The 18,460-nt window shown below is 42.1% G+C and overlaps 1 protein-coding gene across 4 annotated transcripts in view; it reads left to right on the top strand.

The window, feature by feature from the left end:
* Positions 1-18,460, top strand: part of ARHGEF12 (Rho guanine nucleotide exchange factor 12) — a 66,812-nt gene that overhangs the window by 31,585 nt on the left and 16,767 nt on the right. For 2 of the 4 annotated variants that reach the window (XM_042832217.1, XM_042832215.1), the window contains 23 exons: positions 1,311-1,409; positions 1,881-1,930; positions 2,665-2,722; positions 3,294-3,472; positions 4,005-4,082; positions 4,683-4,802; positions 5,298-5,432; positions 6,644-6,715; positions 7,457-7,549; positions 8,143-8,253; positions 8,752-8,850; positions 9,474-9,516; positions 9,910-10,015; positions 10,838-10,975; positions 11,478-11,510; positions 12,244-12,361; positions 13,538-13,643; positions 13,900-14,112; positions 14,562-14,691; positions 14,776-14,811; positions 15,413-15,567; positions 16,222-16,368; positions 17,134-17,219. In XM_042832217.1, the coding sequence (XP_042688151.1) occupies positions 1,311-1,409; positions 1,881-1,930; positions 2,665-2,722; positions 3,294-3,472; positions 4,005-4,082; positions 4,683-4,802; positions 5,298-5,432; positions 6,644-6,715; positions 7,457-7,549; positions 8,143-8,253; positions 8,752-8,850; positions 9,474-9,516; positions 9,910-10,015; positions 10,838-10,975; positions 11,478-11,510; positions 12,244-12,361; positions 13,538-13,643; positions 13,900-14,112; positions 14,562-14,691; positions 14,776-14,811; positions 15,413-15,567; positions 16,222-16,368; positions 17,134-17,219 (2,405 nt within the window). The remainder of the gene's footprint in view (positions 1-1,310; positions 1,410-1,880; positions 1,931-2,664; positions 2,723-3,293; positions 3,473-4,004; positions 4,083-4,682; positions 4,803-5,297; positions 5,433-6,643; positions 6,716-7,456; positions 7,550-8,142; positions 8,254-8,751; positions 8,851-9,473; positions 9,517-9,909; positions 10,016-10,837; positions 10,976-11,477; positions 11,511-12,243; positions 12,362-13,537; positions 13,644-13,899; positions 14,113-14,561; positions 14,692-14,775; positions 14,812-15,412; positions 15,568-16,221; positions 16,369-17,133; positions 17,220-18,460) is intronic. The other 2 variants (XM_042832218.1, XM_042832216.1) reach the window with 1 other exon arrangement.

The following is an 18,460-nucleotide window of genomic DNA, read 5'->3' as shown; positions in this document are numbered from 1 at the left end:
TGCAAAAGCGATTTAAAACATGGAGGTGACTTTGCACTCTTACAATTCTTTCCTTACAAAATGATTCCAGCAAAGACTGTCGTCCCAATTTCTTTTGTTCCTGCCACACCAAACGTTGCTTCAAGTTGCTGATTGTGGAAGAGAAATCCAAGTCTGTCTCAAGATGCTGGTGGCAGAATTTGTTGCCTGACGTGGCTTGAGAAGCGAAGCAGCAAAGCAGGCTGCTGGAAGGAAGGTGATGTTTAGTAGCTAGTGGTTTCTGCTATGTAAATAAAACAACGTCCTTGAAGCATTTTGCAGAGTTCTAAAGTTGTTCTTCCAGATAAAGGCTCCTTTGTGGTAGGTGCCATGCAGATGCTCTCAGGGAAGTGCTCTGCAATGAGCGTGCAGGGGCTGCTGCCTTCTCCTTTTTTTCCCCTTGTTTCACTTCCAGGTGACCAACAGACGTACCTTGCACTTTGCTTTCTCAAAGTGCTGCACCTACTGAGTACATCTGTCTTTGCAACAGTGTTTGTGTTCACACTATAACACTATACTGAGTATTTCCAGTAAGAAAGACAGTTTTCCTTTGATGTTACACAGCAAGCAGGAGGAGGAGCAGATTCAGACTCAGAACTGCTGACATTTTGGCTCCATTCATAGATCAGAAGTAGCTCAGTGAGAGGCTGGGTCTTGATTTCTGAAGTGTAGCACATGTGGCATGAGTAACATGAGTTACTCCTCAATGCTCCTGCTCTGGGTCTGCACTCACCTGGAACAGAAGGAGCTGAGCTGAGCTGAGATTTTTGCAGAAGAACTTTTCCTGGTCAGTACATCTGCATCAGTACAACCATTGGTGTTGGTGTGAGAGATTTGTAACCTATTTGCATTTATTTTTTTTAAGTAGCATGTAGAAATTGTTTTTGATGGTGTACTGGACCTTATGAGCCAATGCCATGCTTTGAAGAGCTATTGGTTTGGACAAAGAGAAATTGTGCTCACTGGTACATGCACATAGCTGCTCTTTACAACCTGCTGTTACCTCAGGTTGTGCCCGATGTGCCCGAGCTGTCTGCATCTCTGCTGTTGTTCATCTCTGTGCTGTGGAACTGAAGCAATAAGCTTGACCTGTCTTGACATTCCTATCTGTTTCTGGACTGCTGCCCTGTTTCTGTCTGTCATATATATTTCCCTCTGTTGTCTTGTATCAGTTTCTCTCTGTGCTCTGTGATTATCTAGGAGGATAAGGTTTTGGACTGATGCCTAGCTTGTGTCTCTTTGTATTTCTCTCTTTCTCTTTCTTCTGCCCTTTCTGCACCTTTCTTATGCAGGTCTTGTTCAGCGGTGTGTTGTTATCCAACGGGATGAAAATGGGTTTGGGCTGACAGTCAGTGGAGACAACCCAGTCTTTGTGCAGTCTGTCAAAGAAGGTAAGCAGACATGTTAAATGTGCTGACCAGAGAGCAACCTAGAGGGTTTGCATGTGAATCAAAGAAACGTGTGCATGAGCTGGAGAAGAAAGCTCCAAATTCTTTCCTTGTGGGTGGGATGGCTGTAGCCATCAGAAACTTTGGAACAGATGTGCATGGACAAAGGGTGTTGCACTGTTGTGATGCAGTGAATCACCTCTCTCAGCATCTCGATGTATTTGCAAACTGACTCTCACATTTGAAAGAAAATAAAGAATTAGGGTGACGTGGTGGGATTGCGGCTTGTATCTACTGCAGAGTGGAAAGAGAACCTTCTTCAGTCTAGATACTCAGAGATTTTAGTCTGATTAAAAAAAGAGGAAGCTGGAGTGAGAATGGGAAATAGCTTCTCATGGAAATACAGAAGTGTTTAAACCATTCCTGTTTCCTGTGACATTGAAATTGGAACTAAATGGTTTCTTGCTTCTCTAGATGGAGCAGCCATGCGAGCTGGAGTGCAAACGGGTGATAGAATTATCAAGGTAAGGGCATTCAGCTCTTCTGAGAAATTGATCCTTTCACTCAAATGAGCTCTTTCCTTGAAAGAAAGTCACTGATGTCTCTGCACTGATGTTTGCTTTTGCCTGTGGGGGAGAGGAGTGGTAGAAGTTTTCCTGTTTGGGGGACGTATGGTAACCACTGCCAGCCTACTGCTGAAAGCTGGTTTTGTTATGGAGATCATTATCATCTCAGGACTTGATGCAAGTCCAACATCCTACAAGCTTCCAACAGCAGTGTAGGGGAAAGGAGTAGATCTGCACCCAGAACAAACTTATCTCTCAGTCTCTAATGACTTAGAGATTAAACCATAAACTAAAAGGACTTTGTAAGTCAGTGCTGCAAAATGATGGCTTTTATTGCTGCTATGACACAGACATACTTGTTTGGAACCCCAGTTCTGTAAATTAATGAGTAACATTAACTACCCTAAATCTTCTTCTGGTGAGTTGCTCTTGTGCATTTGGTTGCTTGTTTCCTTTGGTGTGTGTCAGTGGTTTTCTTTTTGTAGAGCTCACTGAACAAACTCAGAGAGAAGTTGTTCATCCGTTAATTTCTTGAAAGACAGAGGAATAGAGAAGGGGGGAAAACATTACTGTTCCTCATTCTGCTGCATTGCTTATTGTGTAATGTGTGTGTACCCAAAGGAGATTTTCCTTGTCTGGAAAGCTGTAGCCAAACACAGTTTGCTTTCTTCTCTTCCCTCTGATATCCCCAGGTGAATGGCACTCTTGTAACACACTCAAACCATTTGGAGGTGGTAAAGCTGATCAAGTGTAAGTAAAGGCATGTTCCTATTTTTTTTCCACTTCGCTCCTTTAAAGAGCATGAAAGGCAGAATTTAAAAGGACCAACGTCTAATTTATCTATCGAGTACACGGACAAGGTCCATGTCACTGGATAGATAAGTGACCCTGTGCTGAGAGGTAAAGGTGTGTGTAAAACAGGCAGTAAAGTGAAAGGTGGGGTGGCTGCTTCTGCAGTTTCTCCTTGGTTTGGCATCTGAAGTTACTGCCAGACCTTGCCTGCTATCTTCCCCTGTTTTGATTTCACCTGCAATGCTGTAGCTGCTCAGGCAGCATTAAGGCAGATTGCTTTATGTTGCGTGCAAAACTGGCATTTCCAAGGGAAGTGAATTCTTGGTTGGAAGAAAGTGTTAGCGGTGTTTTCTGGCCTAGCACAGTTTATTTTGTGGTATGGGTGTATGTATACTGTAAATGTAACCTGGTAGACTAGAAATTACACTGCATGCTTTCATTAAGAATGATTATCACAAAAGGGGAGAGGAAATGGCAGCCTTAGAAATCTGCGAGTACGTCTGAAATACGACTTCTGTTCTCCCTGCAGCGGGTTCCTATGTAGCTCTCACTGTTCAGGGGCGCCCACCGGGGTCGCCCCAGATTCCTTTGGCTGATTCTGAAGTGGATCTGGCAGCATTTGGGCATATGTCTCCCATCATGACATCACCCCATTCGCCTGGCACATCAGGAAATGCAGAAAGGATTACTAGCCCGGTGCTTATGGGGGTAAGATTTTAAAGTGTTCTTTCCAGAGAGCCAATTTAGCAGTGGAAAAAATGTAGTCATGTATTATTTTGTTTTTTTCCTCAAAGGAATTGTTTTGAGCTTCTTGCACAAATTGGAAATAGAATATTTGCCTGGCCACCCAGTGGGCATTGAATCACGTGGGAAAAGCATGTTGCAAGTACATATCCTGCCCCATCTGAGATAATGCAAGGGCAGTTGAGGGGTTACTCTGCTCCTAGGTTGGCTTCGAGATGCGCTGCAGTTTGCATGGTGTGAGATTATGTGATCATAGAGTCACAGAAAGGCTGAGGTTGTAAGGGACTTAAGGACCATCTGGTTCCATCCCCTTGCCATGGGCAGAGCTATCGGTCTGATCCAGTGCTGTAATTTCTGTTAAGAATTGGACTGTAAGGCATGCAGATTTGTGACAGGGAAATGAAAGCAAATGAATACACGGACACTTCTCTTTTTTTTTTCTTTCTTTTTTTTTCCTTCTCTGTAACTAACCCTTAATTCCTCTGTATTTTTCTAGGAGGAGAATAATATTGTCCACAACCAGAAGGTGGAGATTCTGAGAAAGATGCTACAGAAAGAGCAGGAGCGGCTGCAGGTACTGGAATTTGTTGCTTGCCTTCAAGAGGGGTGCAGGAAAGGGAAGGGGCTGAATTATAAGGAATGGTTGTTGATGTTCAGTAGCATTCTCTTAACATGACTTGTGTTTTCATCTAGCTCTTCTGTGTGCAGAGATCTGACTCTAATTGCTCTTGTTGATCAACCCTGTAGTTTTCAATCATTGTCAGGGTAGGAAAACAACCAGCAGTGGGTGCTTTAAGTGGAAACATACTTATATGTCAGTCTGGTCCAATCCTAGGACACGTGAGCATCTGTGACTCAAACTAAGCATGAGTCATTTCTCTCTGGGAGCGACAGTTGGCACTGTGCTCCTTGGTGCTGCTGAGTTACTGGTCTTCAGCTGTATCCTCACTGCAGTTGTGATTATTTCAGTAGATCTCTAGATTGCAGTCATGTGGCACAGGACAAAGGAGAGCTATTTAAAATAGACGTTCCGTAGCATCTATAGTGGTTGTGCAAATGTACTGAATATTATTTAAGATGTGTAAGTGGAATGAAGATTAGTGGTAGGCTGTGGTTGTAAGCTCTGGTACCGAGGAGATCCTGAGTGATGAAGCCTCATAAAACTACTTTTCAGTCTCTGCAAGAAGAGTACAGCCGATCTTCCAGCTCACGACTGCTCAGAGAGATACAGGAAACAAAGAAGCACATTACTCAGCTGCAGGAGCAGCTGTCCAAAGCCACAGGCTGTGCTCAGGTAACCAAATGCGTCAGGCTTCTCTGTGATATGTTCTGGTTGAAAATTCTTGGGAGATGATGGTGTTCTGGGCAAGCAGGAGTTTTTTTTACCGTGCTCTTTGGTGCTTGCACAGGCAGATGGCACCCTCTAGAGTTGAGACTTGTGCTGGCAGAAGCAATACAATGCAATGTCAGTGTATGAAGTGTGCTTTACAGTGGGCTTCCAAACAGTCTGTGAAGGACTGCTTTTAAAGCAGTAAGTGCCAATCATGGAATGTATTAGTTTGCCTGAAAACGTGGTATGATTTTCTGTTATCTTTTCTTAGAAGGTCATTGCAACCTCTTTTGGGTACGTGAAGAAAGTTTAATAAATGGTTTATAAATAAGATTTCATAAATGGGTTAGGCTTTGAAACAGCTTTTTTTCCAGGTTTTGAAGCAGCTAATGTTGGAGTATTGTCCCTTGAAATATTTTACTGGCTCAGTGCTGCTCACAGCTCACTTTATCTTTTCAGGATGGAGTTTTGTCCTCCAGGTCTGTGGCAGAATCGCTGCAGGTCAGTGAAGTGGAGGCAGAGAGTGGAGATGCTCTGAGCAAACTGGATTACAGTAGTGACAGCCCCTCTCGACCGAACAGTGACATTGCTGATGTGAGTATTGTACAGCTCCATGGTTGGGATTCTATACCTCTTGGATTTGCTTTCCTTGTGCAGATTTTTAAAGCTTGTGATGTTCTGTCTATTACAGATAGGTGCTGTGTCTCAATAAGGCTGTGTGTTACTAGAACAGGCTTTTAAGTACTCACCAAAGACATTTCCCTGAGGAACCATACTACACTGGTTTTCCATTAGGGATTGGGAAAGCAATAGTGTGGGTTTTGGGTTCTTATCCAGGATTAGATTTTCCTGGCACACTCCCTGTAACCAGACAAAGAAAGATGGATGACAGCATCTTTCTCAAAATTGAGAGAGGCCAATTAAGAGTATCTTTTTAAGAGCATGTTAATGTTCCAATTACGGTAGCTGTGACTCAGATCCAGTCACTGGGCACATTGCCATGAAAGTGAGGAAGAGCCTTACTTCTACCAAATAAGCTTCAATTATTGCCAACAGTAAAAGCTCCTAGTCTGCTCTCTCTTCAGTTATCAATCTGTACTCGTCTCCTTATTGGAGTGCCTTAACACCTAAACTTTAATTAAGTCATTGTCTGATTAGTGCAGTGGAATTGAGTCTCTGTGCTTGGGCTTTGACTTAAGCTTATTGCTTAAGTTAAGGATGTGGGAGCCAAATCTGTACTAGTAGTTGGTAGTGATAGGAAGGTGGATCAGGTGCACCTCCAGAACGTGAGGTATGATGATCATCACAGATGACTATTTCAAAATACTCCCCTACCAATTCCTTATCTGGTTAGAGGTGTCACTCATGTTTGTTTATAAGAAACACAGAACAGAATTCCTGGCTATCTTCCTAATAAATATTGGGAAATGGGAAAGGGGCTAGCCAGAGAAACTAGCAGCACGAGTACTACGTGAACTGCTGTAAAAGGTGGAGAGAGCAAAGAGGAAGATAAGGAGAGGTGTACTGGCAGGTTTTATTTTTACAGCTCTGCCTTTATTCAGTGCTTCTAGCATTCTTAATAAAACTCCTTCTCCATTGGGTTGTTCTGTTTTGTTGGATGTTTTTGTTGCTGTTTGTTGTTGTTTTGGAGCTGTGCAGTTTGCCTGTTGGTACTTCAGCTGGTTAACAATTCGCTCTGAGAGAAAGGAAAACATTTGTCTGTCGTGGCTGAAAAACATACTGTGCTGTTCTCATTTTCCTGGATTTGCTGTTACTCACCAGAACTGAACTTCCTTTTTTCCCAGAGTCCTCGCAGTGGCCTGAAGGAGCGGGTTTATCTGGATGAGAGCCCAGAGAAGACTGAGGTTCAAGATACTGTGAGTCCAAAACATAAAGAATCACAACAGCGTCGCCTGTGATAGTCCCATTTGGCATGGCTTTTTTCCTTTCTTTTTAGATGAAGCACCCATAAACTTTGCATTAGAAAATGAAACGCGATTAAAGTTGTGCAGGGAATGTTAATTAGCTGAATAAATGTTTATGGAGCTTAAGAGCGGGCCCATTTAGAGACAAGAAATAGATAATCAGCAGTAAAACAGCTGGACCTAAAAGGGCTAAAGCTGTTGTGCATGTTTTATTCCCTGAATTCAACACTAAATGAAGAGCAGTGTTTTTTCTTTAGATCATTATGGCCTTCAGAGCAGATAGAAATGGAACGTGGTTGGAAGTGCTGTCGTTTTCCTTAGGATGACTTCTGAAGTATTTTTCTCTCATCTTACATGATTTTCTAAAGTCATATTTCTCCATTTATACTAAGCTGACATTTGTCATATGCTGCATGCTTAGCGTGCTCAGAAATCTGTAGATGATGCAATTGGTTTTGAGTCATCTGCTTTGACATTTCTGAACGCTTCCAATTTGGGAGAACTATGCTAAAAGGAATCTTGCAACCCTAAGCTTGTACGAGGTTGAATGAAGGCACTTGGGTTTCCATTGAAATTTGAGGAGGATTAAAATGATAGCAGTATCTTTGACTGGGTGAAGAAAGATTACTGTTCCAAGGGAGTAACTGCAGTGCACTTCTCTTCCTTCCCTTCCCCCACTCCTGACTCACCCAGGATTCTCAGTCCAGCATTGGAAGTCCTTCATCCCGTGTGGGACCACAGATCATTGGAGCAGAGGATGATGACTTTGACACTGAGCAGGAGCAGGTGGGAATGACTTGCAGCCTCAGCCATTCTTCTTCCCACGTTGACTAGTCTTTCTGTGCTTTAATTGCAAGTGTTCCATGACTTAGTTTTATTGAACTGTTCTCGTGTTCAATTAAGAATTAGGGCATGTGATTCCTCTTACCACTGATCGTGCCAAATGGTAACACCTGGGGATTTTTGTCTTTATTTCTGTTACTCTTCTTGAATTTCAAGAAGGCTTGAAGTTTTATTTGCTTTATTTAGTTTCCTTTTGCTTATTAAGTTTCTTCTAATTGTTCTGCGCTGTGGTCACAGCAATGTAGCTCACATGGCTTTTGACATATTCATTCTGAGGTACTTTAACTCTCCTGTGTTCTGAGTTGTATTTCATTACATTATATTCAGTGTTGAGAGATGTGTTTAAAAGGTGTGTTGTCATTGTAAGCCCTTCCTGGGATTCTACAGTGACACTGTGGAGGTTCTGGAATTGATCAGTTTTCATTTCAATTCAACAAATGAAGTGTTAAGCTGTTGGAAGAAGCTTCTTGTTTTGTTTTTTGTTTTGCACAGTAGCTTTCTTGAATAATTCAAACAGTTTCCATGTATCTCCACAGATAAATGGACAATGCAGTTGTTTCCAAAACATTGAGCTCCTGAAGTCTCGCCCAGCTCACCTGGCTGTTCTTCTGCACCATGTGGTGTCCCAGTTTGACCCTGCAGCATTGGTAGGATGTTCTAGAATTGTTTCCCTGGCCAAAATTTGTAGTGTGTGTCAGGATCTCCTTATTCTTGTGTAGCATTACCAACAACATAGCTGGATTGGAAAGGAGAGAAATACAGATCTTCAGCAGGCATGAGCTTATGTCAGATAAAGGAAGAGAAGAATGAAGAGAACTGTCTCTAGAACATTCAGCTATTTACAGATAAATATTTAACTCTGAAAGCATTTAATTTCAGCCTAAGGTAGTGGGAATGGTCTCTGTCCCTTAGTTCTGAGTTGTGTAGCCTGATCTCTGTGTTTTTCCTTCTCCTGCACTGAGTCTGAGGCAGCATAGTTGACCAGCTGAGGCTACCTGTGGTTGGCTGATATATAAACTAGCTAGGAGGGCTTGCAAATCAACAATGCTGAATTCTTTGCATGACAGTGAAGAAAGGTTTGAATTAGGGGTGTTAGAAGAGTTGTTGTAGTATCTCTAAATTACTTCTCCTTCTGTTTCCCACAGTTGTGCTACCTTTACTCAGACTTGTACAAGCAGACCAATGCGAAGGAGACTCGGCGTGTCTTCCTGGAGTTTTACCAGTTCTTCTTGGACCGAGCTGCAGTAGGTTCCAGACCTTTCTTTTGTTTTCAGGCATATTTAGAAAGTTGACTTTTACCTTTCTTTGCTCTCTGAAGTGGAAAAAACTAAGGAGTTAGTCAAGCCTTCAAGAATCAAAAGGATTTTACTGTGTTGCTTAAAATATTACCATTGAATAAAGTAAAATAAATGCCAAATGGCCCCAGCTGCCTGGTAGTTGTTTAAATCACAGGAAATGCATTATCTGATAGGAAAAATAATTTGGTTACATGCAATCTAGCTTTAATTGTCATACACTGCATTTTAGTTAATATCTGCTGCATGTATTGATGTGTCTGTTGTCAAGGTCAGGCAATTCCATGTGTGTGTTGGAAAGCCTGAGAAACCTCTTTACCATCTCATCTCAGACTACCATGTTGTGTTGCAGAGGCTATGATCACCTGCTTAGATGAGATCATCCTCGTGTATTACATTTTATATATGTGTCTGTGTGTATCATAGGGGAGGTTTCCATCCTGAATATGTTCAGCTGTTCAGGTTATATGATTTGGGGTTTGAAGGGCATTGTATTATGCACTTTGTATCGTGCGTTTTATTGGGGTGCTGCTTGTTAGATGTATTCCTCCAGTGTTCCTTTTCTTTTGCAGAATCTTAAAGTTCCAATACCAGATGAAATCTCTGTAGATCTAGGTAAGGCACTCCTGCCTTGGAATTCTGCATTTCAGCTTCTGCTGTTTGAGGCAGTCCCAGCAATTAACCGTGGGGTTGCTTCAGATGTACAGTACTGTGTGTTTACAGGGAGAGACAGAACAAATTCTTGTTTTGGACATAGTGCATGCTCTGATAGATGCATTGGTGGTGGGAAGAACTGGCCATGTTGGCAAGTGTATTTTTTGGTCTAATGCTGGATGTGACCAAAGCTATTTACGCTTAATGCACTGAAATTCATATTATCAATAAGTGGAAGGCAAAAGGGAATTCTTGGATGGTTTAAGTTGTGTATGAACGACTTTATTCTAAGGTAGTGTGAACTATTTCTCTTCTGGAAAGAATAATCTGTTAACTTTCTCTTCTGACTTACAGAGAAAAGAAGGCCAGAACTCATTCCTGAAGAGCTTCATCGCCACTATATACAAACTATGCAAGATAAAGTCTGTCCAGAAGTTCAGAGGAATCTGGAAGATTTCAGGTAACAGCAGTTGCCTGTACAGTTTTTGTTTAATTCATGCCTGATAAGAAGGAATTCCAAACTCAAGGAACATTTGTCTTGGACTGAATAGGAAGATAGCACTGGAGAGAGGGCTCACTCTGACCAACCTCTGAGTGTCTTTTGACACCGTGCTGCATGTAGTCATTTGCAAGATCAGTATCAAAGACTGGGTTGTTTATTCTAAAAGTTATTGGAGCCACATTTAGAATATTGTTGCTTAATGGTGTTACATAAATCTTTCTTAGAATTGTAGAATCATTTGAGTTGGAAGAGACCTTTAAAGGTCATCGAGTCCAATCCCTCTGCATTGAACAGAGACACTGTATTTTTAATCAATGTATATCATTTTTTATTTTTACTCCCCTTTAGACAAGAAATAATCCACTTTAGAGAACTATCATCTACAAATCATATAATTTGGTAACTGATAAGTCCTTTTATGTGCAGTCATGAGCATTCTGTGCTAGTCTGAGAGACCATCTCAAGATAATCTGTTCAGTAATTGTCGTCTTCATAGCTAAAAATATTCAAGTCTGTGCTTCAAGTATATAACCTTGGATGCTGCAAAAAGAATGCCCACTTTTGGTCATTGCCATAGCTACTTCTCTTAATAAATGCTGTGAAATGTTACCCCTCTGAAGGCCATCTTAGCTCTGTTTTACAGTGATTGCAAATGCTGTAGAGAAATGCTGCAAACCAATAAGGCAACCTTTTTGGCCTTCTGAATGTCAGGAGGTTGCTTTCTCTTGTTACAGGTCAGTATTTATTTTGAAGTGATTCTTTCTTCTCTCTGTATTTCAGGCAGAAACGTAGTATGGGGTTGACCCTGGCAGAGGGAGAGTTGACCAAGTTGGATGCAGAACGGGTTCGTGACCGGAACGCGGTGGAGAAGGAAAGAGCATGTGCAGAACAGATTATTGCCAAGATTGAGGAAGTCCTGTGAGTATTGGCAAGTGTAATTGAGTGAGGTGAAGATGGTTTCATCCTGAACCTGACAAGTGCAGAGCAAAAGAGTTAGGAGCTACGACAGAAGTGATTTGTTAACCAGTGCTTTTGCATTACTTCCCTGTTTTGCTGCTAATGTATCTCTGAGTAATTATAGCTAAAAGTAAGGCAGTAGTTAGTTAAAGTCCTTATATCTTTTCAAGGAGGCTACTGCTCAAATAGGAGTGGCAGTGCTCCCACTGTTGTCATGTGTATTATTTGATCTGAGTTCTTCACTCGGGCTGTAGAAGCAGGTAGTTTCAGAACCTCGTTTGTTTTTCATTTTGATGTGAACCCAATTGTCCCAACTGACCCTTCATTTTTGTTTAACTTTTTTTTATATTGGAAAGGACACTTTGAACATAAGAGCTGGCACTCTGGGTAGATGTGACTGGGTATTAATTGTTAATTGAGTTTCTTTTTTTACATTCTCTTTTACTTTTACATCTTTACATAGGATGACATCTCAGCCTTTGGAGGAAGACAAGAGGTAATGAAAGTTGTGTGGTCCTAGAAATGAGAACTCGGTTGCTGATGCTGGTTCTGCTGACCCTGTCTTCTGCTGAGCAAAACAAGACAGCCCTCTGCTGGCTGTAACTCCAGACTCTCCCTTTCTGAATCTGCTGGCATAATGATCTCTGATTTGGAGCATCAACCCCTTGTTTTCAAACTCTCCTTGTTCTGAAGTTCATTGTCTTTGACTCCCACCAGAAAAAGTTGCAGAGAGTTCATCTGTGTCGTTTGGTTTTGTTCTGTGGTTGTTTCAGTCCAGTCTGATGTTCATTATCTGTGCATGCTGTGCCCCATTTGGTTTATCTGACACCCTGCAACCAGCCTGTTAGCTTTTACTGTTCTTACAGCAACCAGACCTCTTACTGTACTGATTTTCAGTGTAACTCTAAACCATGATCTGACTTCAGATATGTGCCTAATCTATGAGTTTACACCTGTGTAATTGGTAACATTTTAATTTTACCTCTCAGGCTGGTACACCTTTTATAAACTGCATCTTTTGTTTATGAGGAATTAGATTCTAATATTAGTTGGGGTTGTCCCATAGAATATAATGCATAGTTTCATATTTAAAAAAAAAAAAAAAAAAGCTTCTGGTTTAATTAATTTCTCCTTGAAACTTTTACATTTCATCTGTTTTCTTTTCTTAACAAAATGGATTTTTCCCAGTACATTTCTGCTTAACATCCATCCTTGTATTTATTTGACAGCTCCACCATACAATATGTGATTCTTACTTACATGAAGCACCTGGGAGTCAAAGCTAAAGAGGCTCGGAACCTGGAGCAGAAGCGTGGCCGTATTGGTTTCTTGCCAAAGATCAAGGTAGTAGTGCTGTAGCCAGTGTGCATTTGTGTAAAGCTGCCCAGCATGGATGCTTCATTAGAACTCAAAATATACTTTTGTATGATACCACGAAGTTGGTGTGATTTTACTGCCTTCATTGTGTCAAGAGCATCTAGGATTGTCAAGCTGCACAGAAAGCCTAACAGCTGTGATTGGGTTATACAGAATCACAGAATGGCCAGTGTTGGAAGGGACCTCAAGGATCACGAATCTCCAGCCCCTGCCACATGCAGGGCCACCAACCTCCCCATTTCATACCAGCCCAGGCTGCCCAGGGTCCCATCCAACCTGGCCTTGAACACCTCCAGGGATGGACGGGGCATCACAGCCTCTCTGGGCAGCTGTTCCAGCACCTCACCGCTCTTAGAGCAAAGAACTTCCCCCTGACATCCAACCTAAATCTTCCCTCCCTCAACTTAAATCCATTTCCCATTATCTACCCTTGATACATATGTTACATATGTTTTCAGATACATCCATTCGGGCAATTGGTCAGTATAGTTCAATTTTTGTCTTAAGAAACTTGCCTAAGAATGAGTTCTCTCACCCAAACTCCATCTCTGCTGTCATCTCTTACAGTATGGGGATGTGTCTGGTCTCAGTAACTGTATATTTTCATCAGCATTCCACCTTCCTTTGAAATGTTAGGGCTGTCATAAGCAGTTCTGCACTGACAGTGTGAAAAGGTTAGATGGAGCATTAGCAGCCCTTCTGAAGCGGTATGCTAAGTTGTATTTCTCCTTCCCAGATTAGAATCTGTATGGTTGTGGAGCTTTGGAGTCACGAGGTTGTTCCTTAGAGAAACAAGGCGCTGCTGGTCGCTGTGGCTGTGTCTCTTAACCCAGGAAGGAGAGTGTTTTTTAGCTCCTTAGCTGCTAAGTTAAAACCAGGGTGTGAGTTTTTGCTTTTAACAGATGCATCTTGAGGATGCTGTGACTCCCTGCTGCTATAACCCTGTTACACACTATTCATAAGCTGCTCCTGCTCTCTGTGGCTGTTAGCTGCAGGATGCTGAACCCTGAATAGGTTGGTACAAATGAACTTGTACCAAACTGCTGCTGCTATCTGAAATAATTAGTCAATACGTCAGTAAACAACTGAATGTGAAAAAATGAGTTACCTGTTTGCTTTGCTCTTCTGTCCTCTGTATTATTGCAGCAAAGCATCAAGAAAGAGAAAGAAGGAGATGAAAAAGGAAAGAGGAGAGGCTTTCCTAATCTCTTGGGTCCACCGAGGAGACCGAGCCGACATGACAGCAGTGCAAGTATGTCAGACAAGGAAATGTGTGCACCCCAAGAATGAGCTTGAAAACCGATCAGACTCTGTCTTTAAAAAGAAAACAAAATATGCACACACACACACAAAAGCACTAACAAGACTCAGCAGAATTTTCTTCTTTAAATTAAGATTTGTCTTTAAAAACGCATTTTATGTAGGTATCCTGAAATAATTCTAATTCCGATTCTGTTGGGAGCAGGTAAAAGCTCTTTCAGCCGTGTAACAACTCTGTCTTTGTTTAGTTGGCAGAGCCATGGAGATACAGAAGCAGCGCCACCAAAAGCACATCCCTGCAGTGCCTTCTGTTAGCCCAGAGCCTCCAGATTCGGGCAAGGTGCGCCAGAGTGGGTCCTCCAGCGATGGCACAGATGCACCATACCCACCTGCCAACCCCATGTCTCCGTTGGCAGTGGGTCCTTTCTCATCTCCAGAGGGAAACAAGGACAGTGAATCAGGTTAGGATGATACTGTTGCAGAGGGACTCTGTTGTAAGTTGTATTTGGAGTGGAATACAGAAAGGATGCCTCTAATGCAGGGGACCTGAGCAATGAAGATGTGTTTATGTCACATAATCTTCCTGAGTGCTCGGTCGTCTTTTCAGACTTGATCCTTGATCAAGTCAGTAGATCTTATCGTGGCCAAAAATTACTGTCTGGTGGCTTTTGTCATGGTGTTGTTGGATCATCCAGTGGGAAAAAGACAGCCTGAAGTGCCTGCTGCACAAATCAGTGTTGCCTGGAAACATATCTAATTGAGATTATTCTTACCAAGCTTACAAATTCAGTTCTAGCTCTGAGTTGGAATGAGGCTGTGAATGAAGAGGCTGTGAAGAGGTTGTGAAGATATACTCTAATGCACTCCAGCTTGATAGGATTTTTGATGTTTCTTATTCATTCCCTCTCAGGCTCGAAGCAGACGGGAGAAGCCCCACCTGCTAATGAGTGTGTGGATGGCACACCCCGCACACCCAACACTACTTTTGAATTCCCATCTCCCTTGGAAAACTTGCCAGAGGAGGAGGGAGAGTCAGAGAGGTAACCGTGGTGCCTCAGGATGTGGCAGTGGCTGTAGCACAGCTGTGAGCATGGTTCCCTCATACTTCCTTTCTTTCTTTGCAGAGTGGTCGACATGGGGACACCAAAGCCTTTTCGCAAGTAAGTGTGCTTGAAACTGTTTCATCTTAATTGATTTGAGTGACATTTTCATTGGTTATGAAGCAGAACGCAGCAGTGTTCGTTGTTCTGAGCCACTACAATTGCTTGTGTGATCTTTTCCTGTTCTTAAGTAACATATGGATGAAATGGAACACCTGTGCATAGGACAGGTGGAGCAGATCGTATGCAGATAAAGCCTTTGATCAATGAGTGAAAGACAGGAAGTGCTACATCTGCTGATTGGAATTGATGGGTGATGGAATTGAGATTCTCGGGTTTTCTTTTTAAATGTTAGCTGTGTCTCTGCAAAGAAACAGTGACTTGCCCTTTCTCTGACTTGCTATTTGACCCTAAGCAAATTATTTTTCTCTAACACTGGAAGGAGATTTATGAAAACACTGCAAGAACAGATATTCACTCCTAGTTGTTCTGCAAAGGGCAAAATTGCAAAGCATTCTCGTAGTTTCAGACATGGAACAGCTTATTAGAGAGCATATTTGTGTAATGCTTTACAACTGCTGTGCGTGCCTCGATTTTTCTCTTCTTTCTTCCTTGTATCCATGCCTGAAATGAGAGTGATGTGGCATATTTTTCCCATTAGGATGGACAGCGTTGGTTTTGCAGATGTGCAAAGTGAGGATGAGCTGTATGACTTTGACATGGACACAGACCCTCCCAACTGGCAGCAGCTTGTGAGCCGAGAAGTGCTGATGGGGCTGAAACCCTATGAGATCAAGAGGCAAGAAGTGATTAATGGTGAGATGGATATTTTTTTCCTATCTTACCAAACAGAAAGCTGAAATCTTGTCCTGCAGAGCTTTAGAGCTGTTAAAATCTAAAACAAGGCCTTTTGTCACCAATCTGTCCAGTGTGGTGCCATGTGTTGCTTTGGGCTTGAGGAGTTCATGTTTGTGAAACTCGTATTTGCTACTGAAAAGTTCAGGGATGAGACTGATCCTGTCCTTAGAGGAGAAATAATTAATATTTCAGTGTTTTGACACTGAAGAACCAGTTTGCAGTATCATGTTCTGTAAAAGAAAGTGAGAGGCGCTGTCTAGGCAGCTGGAAAACACCCACAGTGCAGCCATTGTCAAACTTCGTCTTCAAAACTTCATTTTAATTTCAGGTGTTGCAGTCCTGCAGAGCAATCTGAGCAGCCAATACCTGCCCCTAGGAGCTCACTGTTTGTGTAGGGTAAACCGAGTCATGAATCAATTGACTTCTCTGTTTCTTGAAACATGGAAGCATAGTAGAGTGTGGCACCTTTGTGGAGCAGCCTGGAATATGGAATGTAGATGAGGGAGATGTTTGCAAGTTCATACTTCCGACTTGTATTTGGTTCACATTTGAGTCCACGTTGTCACATCTTGAAGTCAGCAGTTACAGTCCTGCCTTCCTCTCTCTCTGCAGAGCTGTTTTACACTGAGAGAGCTCATGTCCGCACCCTGAAGGTTCTGCATAACGTTTTCTACCAGCGTGTCACCCGGGAAGGGATCCTCAACTCCAGTGACAAAAAGAAGATCTTTTCAAACCTGGAGGATATCCTGGGGCTTCATGGTAAGAGTGGCTGAGGTGCTTCTTGGCTTCGCAGTCTGAGCTGGAATTCAGGCTACAAATACCTGAGAAAAATGGATGCAGGTACCTTGAACCAAGAGGCAGCCTCACACAGCACTTCTCCCCTCCACACACAATTTTCTCCTTTCTGATTTGCAAAGATATTCTGATGAAGAAGGCGTGTGCTCAGTAGTTCAGATGCTTGCTTTTTTTGTATCAGTGTACGCAGACTCTTGTGCTCATTCAAGTTTGATGAAAACAGCAGTGCTTTGATGAAGACTCTTTGTAGGGTAATGCTCAGAAAGTTGCAGCTGTCGATGAGGAAAACATGAAAAAGCCATGGGAGGATTGATGTCTTGCAGGTGGTTTTGAAGGGTCACTCTTTCTAATTGTTTGGAGGAAGGACTGCTCAGAATCACAGTTTCTGCTCTGTCACTGAATAATCAGTTGTAAAGGCAGTTGTTTAGGCAGGTGGCTTGAAGTGTGTTCTGCATGAGCCCTGGGTTTTTAAAAGGTCAGTGATACTGAGCCTCAGAAAAGGCAAGACTGGAAAAGTTCTTGGAGGTCATTGAAACACAGGAGAGATAGAAGTGCGAAGGAGGGATGTAACATTTTTTAGGTACTGCTGAATTCATCACATTGCAGGACACCTTTTCAATGTTTGGTGCTTTCTTAGAAGAAGTTTTATTTTAAAAGAAATGGAAAGTAAGGAAAATTAAGCATGCAAATGGTATTAATAAAATTTTCTTTTTTCTTTTTTTTTCTAAGTGGCATTGAATGATCAGATGAAAGCGGTCCGGAAAAGGAATGAGACTTCTGTTATTGACCAAATTGGGGAGGATTTGCTTTCTTGGGTAAATTCCATTTTTATTCTTGAAAATGTGTTTCAGGAAGTGACCTATGGTGTCAGAGGCTAATGAAGGTAATTCCCAGCTAATGGGAATTGAAGGTCTGAGAGCAGTTATTTGCATGGAGCCAACAAAGAGCTAGGGAAAGAGGTTTAGAGAAAAGCAGAAACAATCAAAGGATTTTCATTTGACTGGAGGTAGGAGAAAAGAAGAAGAAAACATTTCTTTCAGTGCACTGGTAAAATAGAAACATAGTTTTGGAGACGTAAAACGAGAGCAGGATTTTGAGAAATGTAGCAGCACAATTTACTGCAATAATATTGAAATAAGCCTTACGTCACCTTTGGTGCAGTTAAAGATATTTTAAAATCATGATTTCCAGTCGTAGAGTTTGCATAGCTGAGCCTCTTCAGATCTGTAGAGCTGTTGCAGGCTTTGTTTCAAAGATGAGATCCAAACGATGGGAGCAGGAGTGAGAAGCTCTTTGGTTTTTTCAGTCTCTCCTGGGAGTCTCCTGTTTTGTTGTTTGTTTTCAAGCCTACTTAATATGGGATTGAAGATTGATCTGCTTATTCTTTTCAGATGTTCATGCAGAAGTCTCTTGTGATTTATATTTTTGTAATCCCGCCGTTTGTCTCGTATCCCAGAAAAAAAGGGAGGAAAATGAAAATCAGATGTGGCTGGTAGTGAAAAACCTCTTTTAGTTCTCCCCCGTGTGTTGTAAAAAGCAAAAAATAGCTTGTGCATTCGTTTTTGAACAAGTTAAAGCAAGCTAGACCTTACAAGTGTGATTGTTCCATGGCTAGTGTCTGGTTAAGTGGCTAAAACACAAAAATCAAACTAGAATCTCATTCTCCAGTGTATTTTCAGGAGTTGCTTTTGCTGCATCACCAGTTGGGCGGTAGGAATGGGAAGGATGGCAGTGATAGTCTATCTGTCTGTCATCTGCAGCACATTTCTCAGCTCTGCTCGTGGCTGTCGTTTTCCCTAGCCATATTTCTGTTATCTTCTTGTCTTTAAGCATGGCTAATCCTGAAGAAACAGGACCTTTGGTCTTGGCTTTGCTGACCAGAGCCTGGTAAATAATCACTGGTCATTCATCCGAATGCTGTTTTTGCACTTCTCTTACAGCTAACAGTGGGGGACTGTATTCTCTCCCTGAATCTGCATTTGTGGAGAGAACTGGAAATGCTGGGAGTGGTGACAGGAGAGATGTTGGGTTTACACATAGCAGGGCTTCTGAATAG

Source organism: Centrocercus urophasianus, unplaced genomic scaffold, assembly GCF_019232065.1.
Source record: "Centrocercus urophasianus isolate 14NV4802_14NV808 unplaced genomic scaffold, USGS_Curo_1.0 seq_37, whole genome shotgun sequence".
Classification (NCBI taxonomy): Eukaryota; Metazoa; Chordata; class Aves; order Galliformes; family Phasianidae; genus Centrocercus; species Centrocercus urophasianus.
Note: the sequence above shows the minus strand (reverse complement) of the source record. Positions and strands in the feature narration are given on the sequence as shown.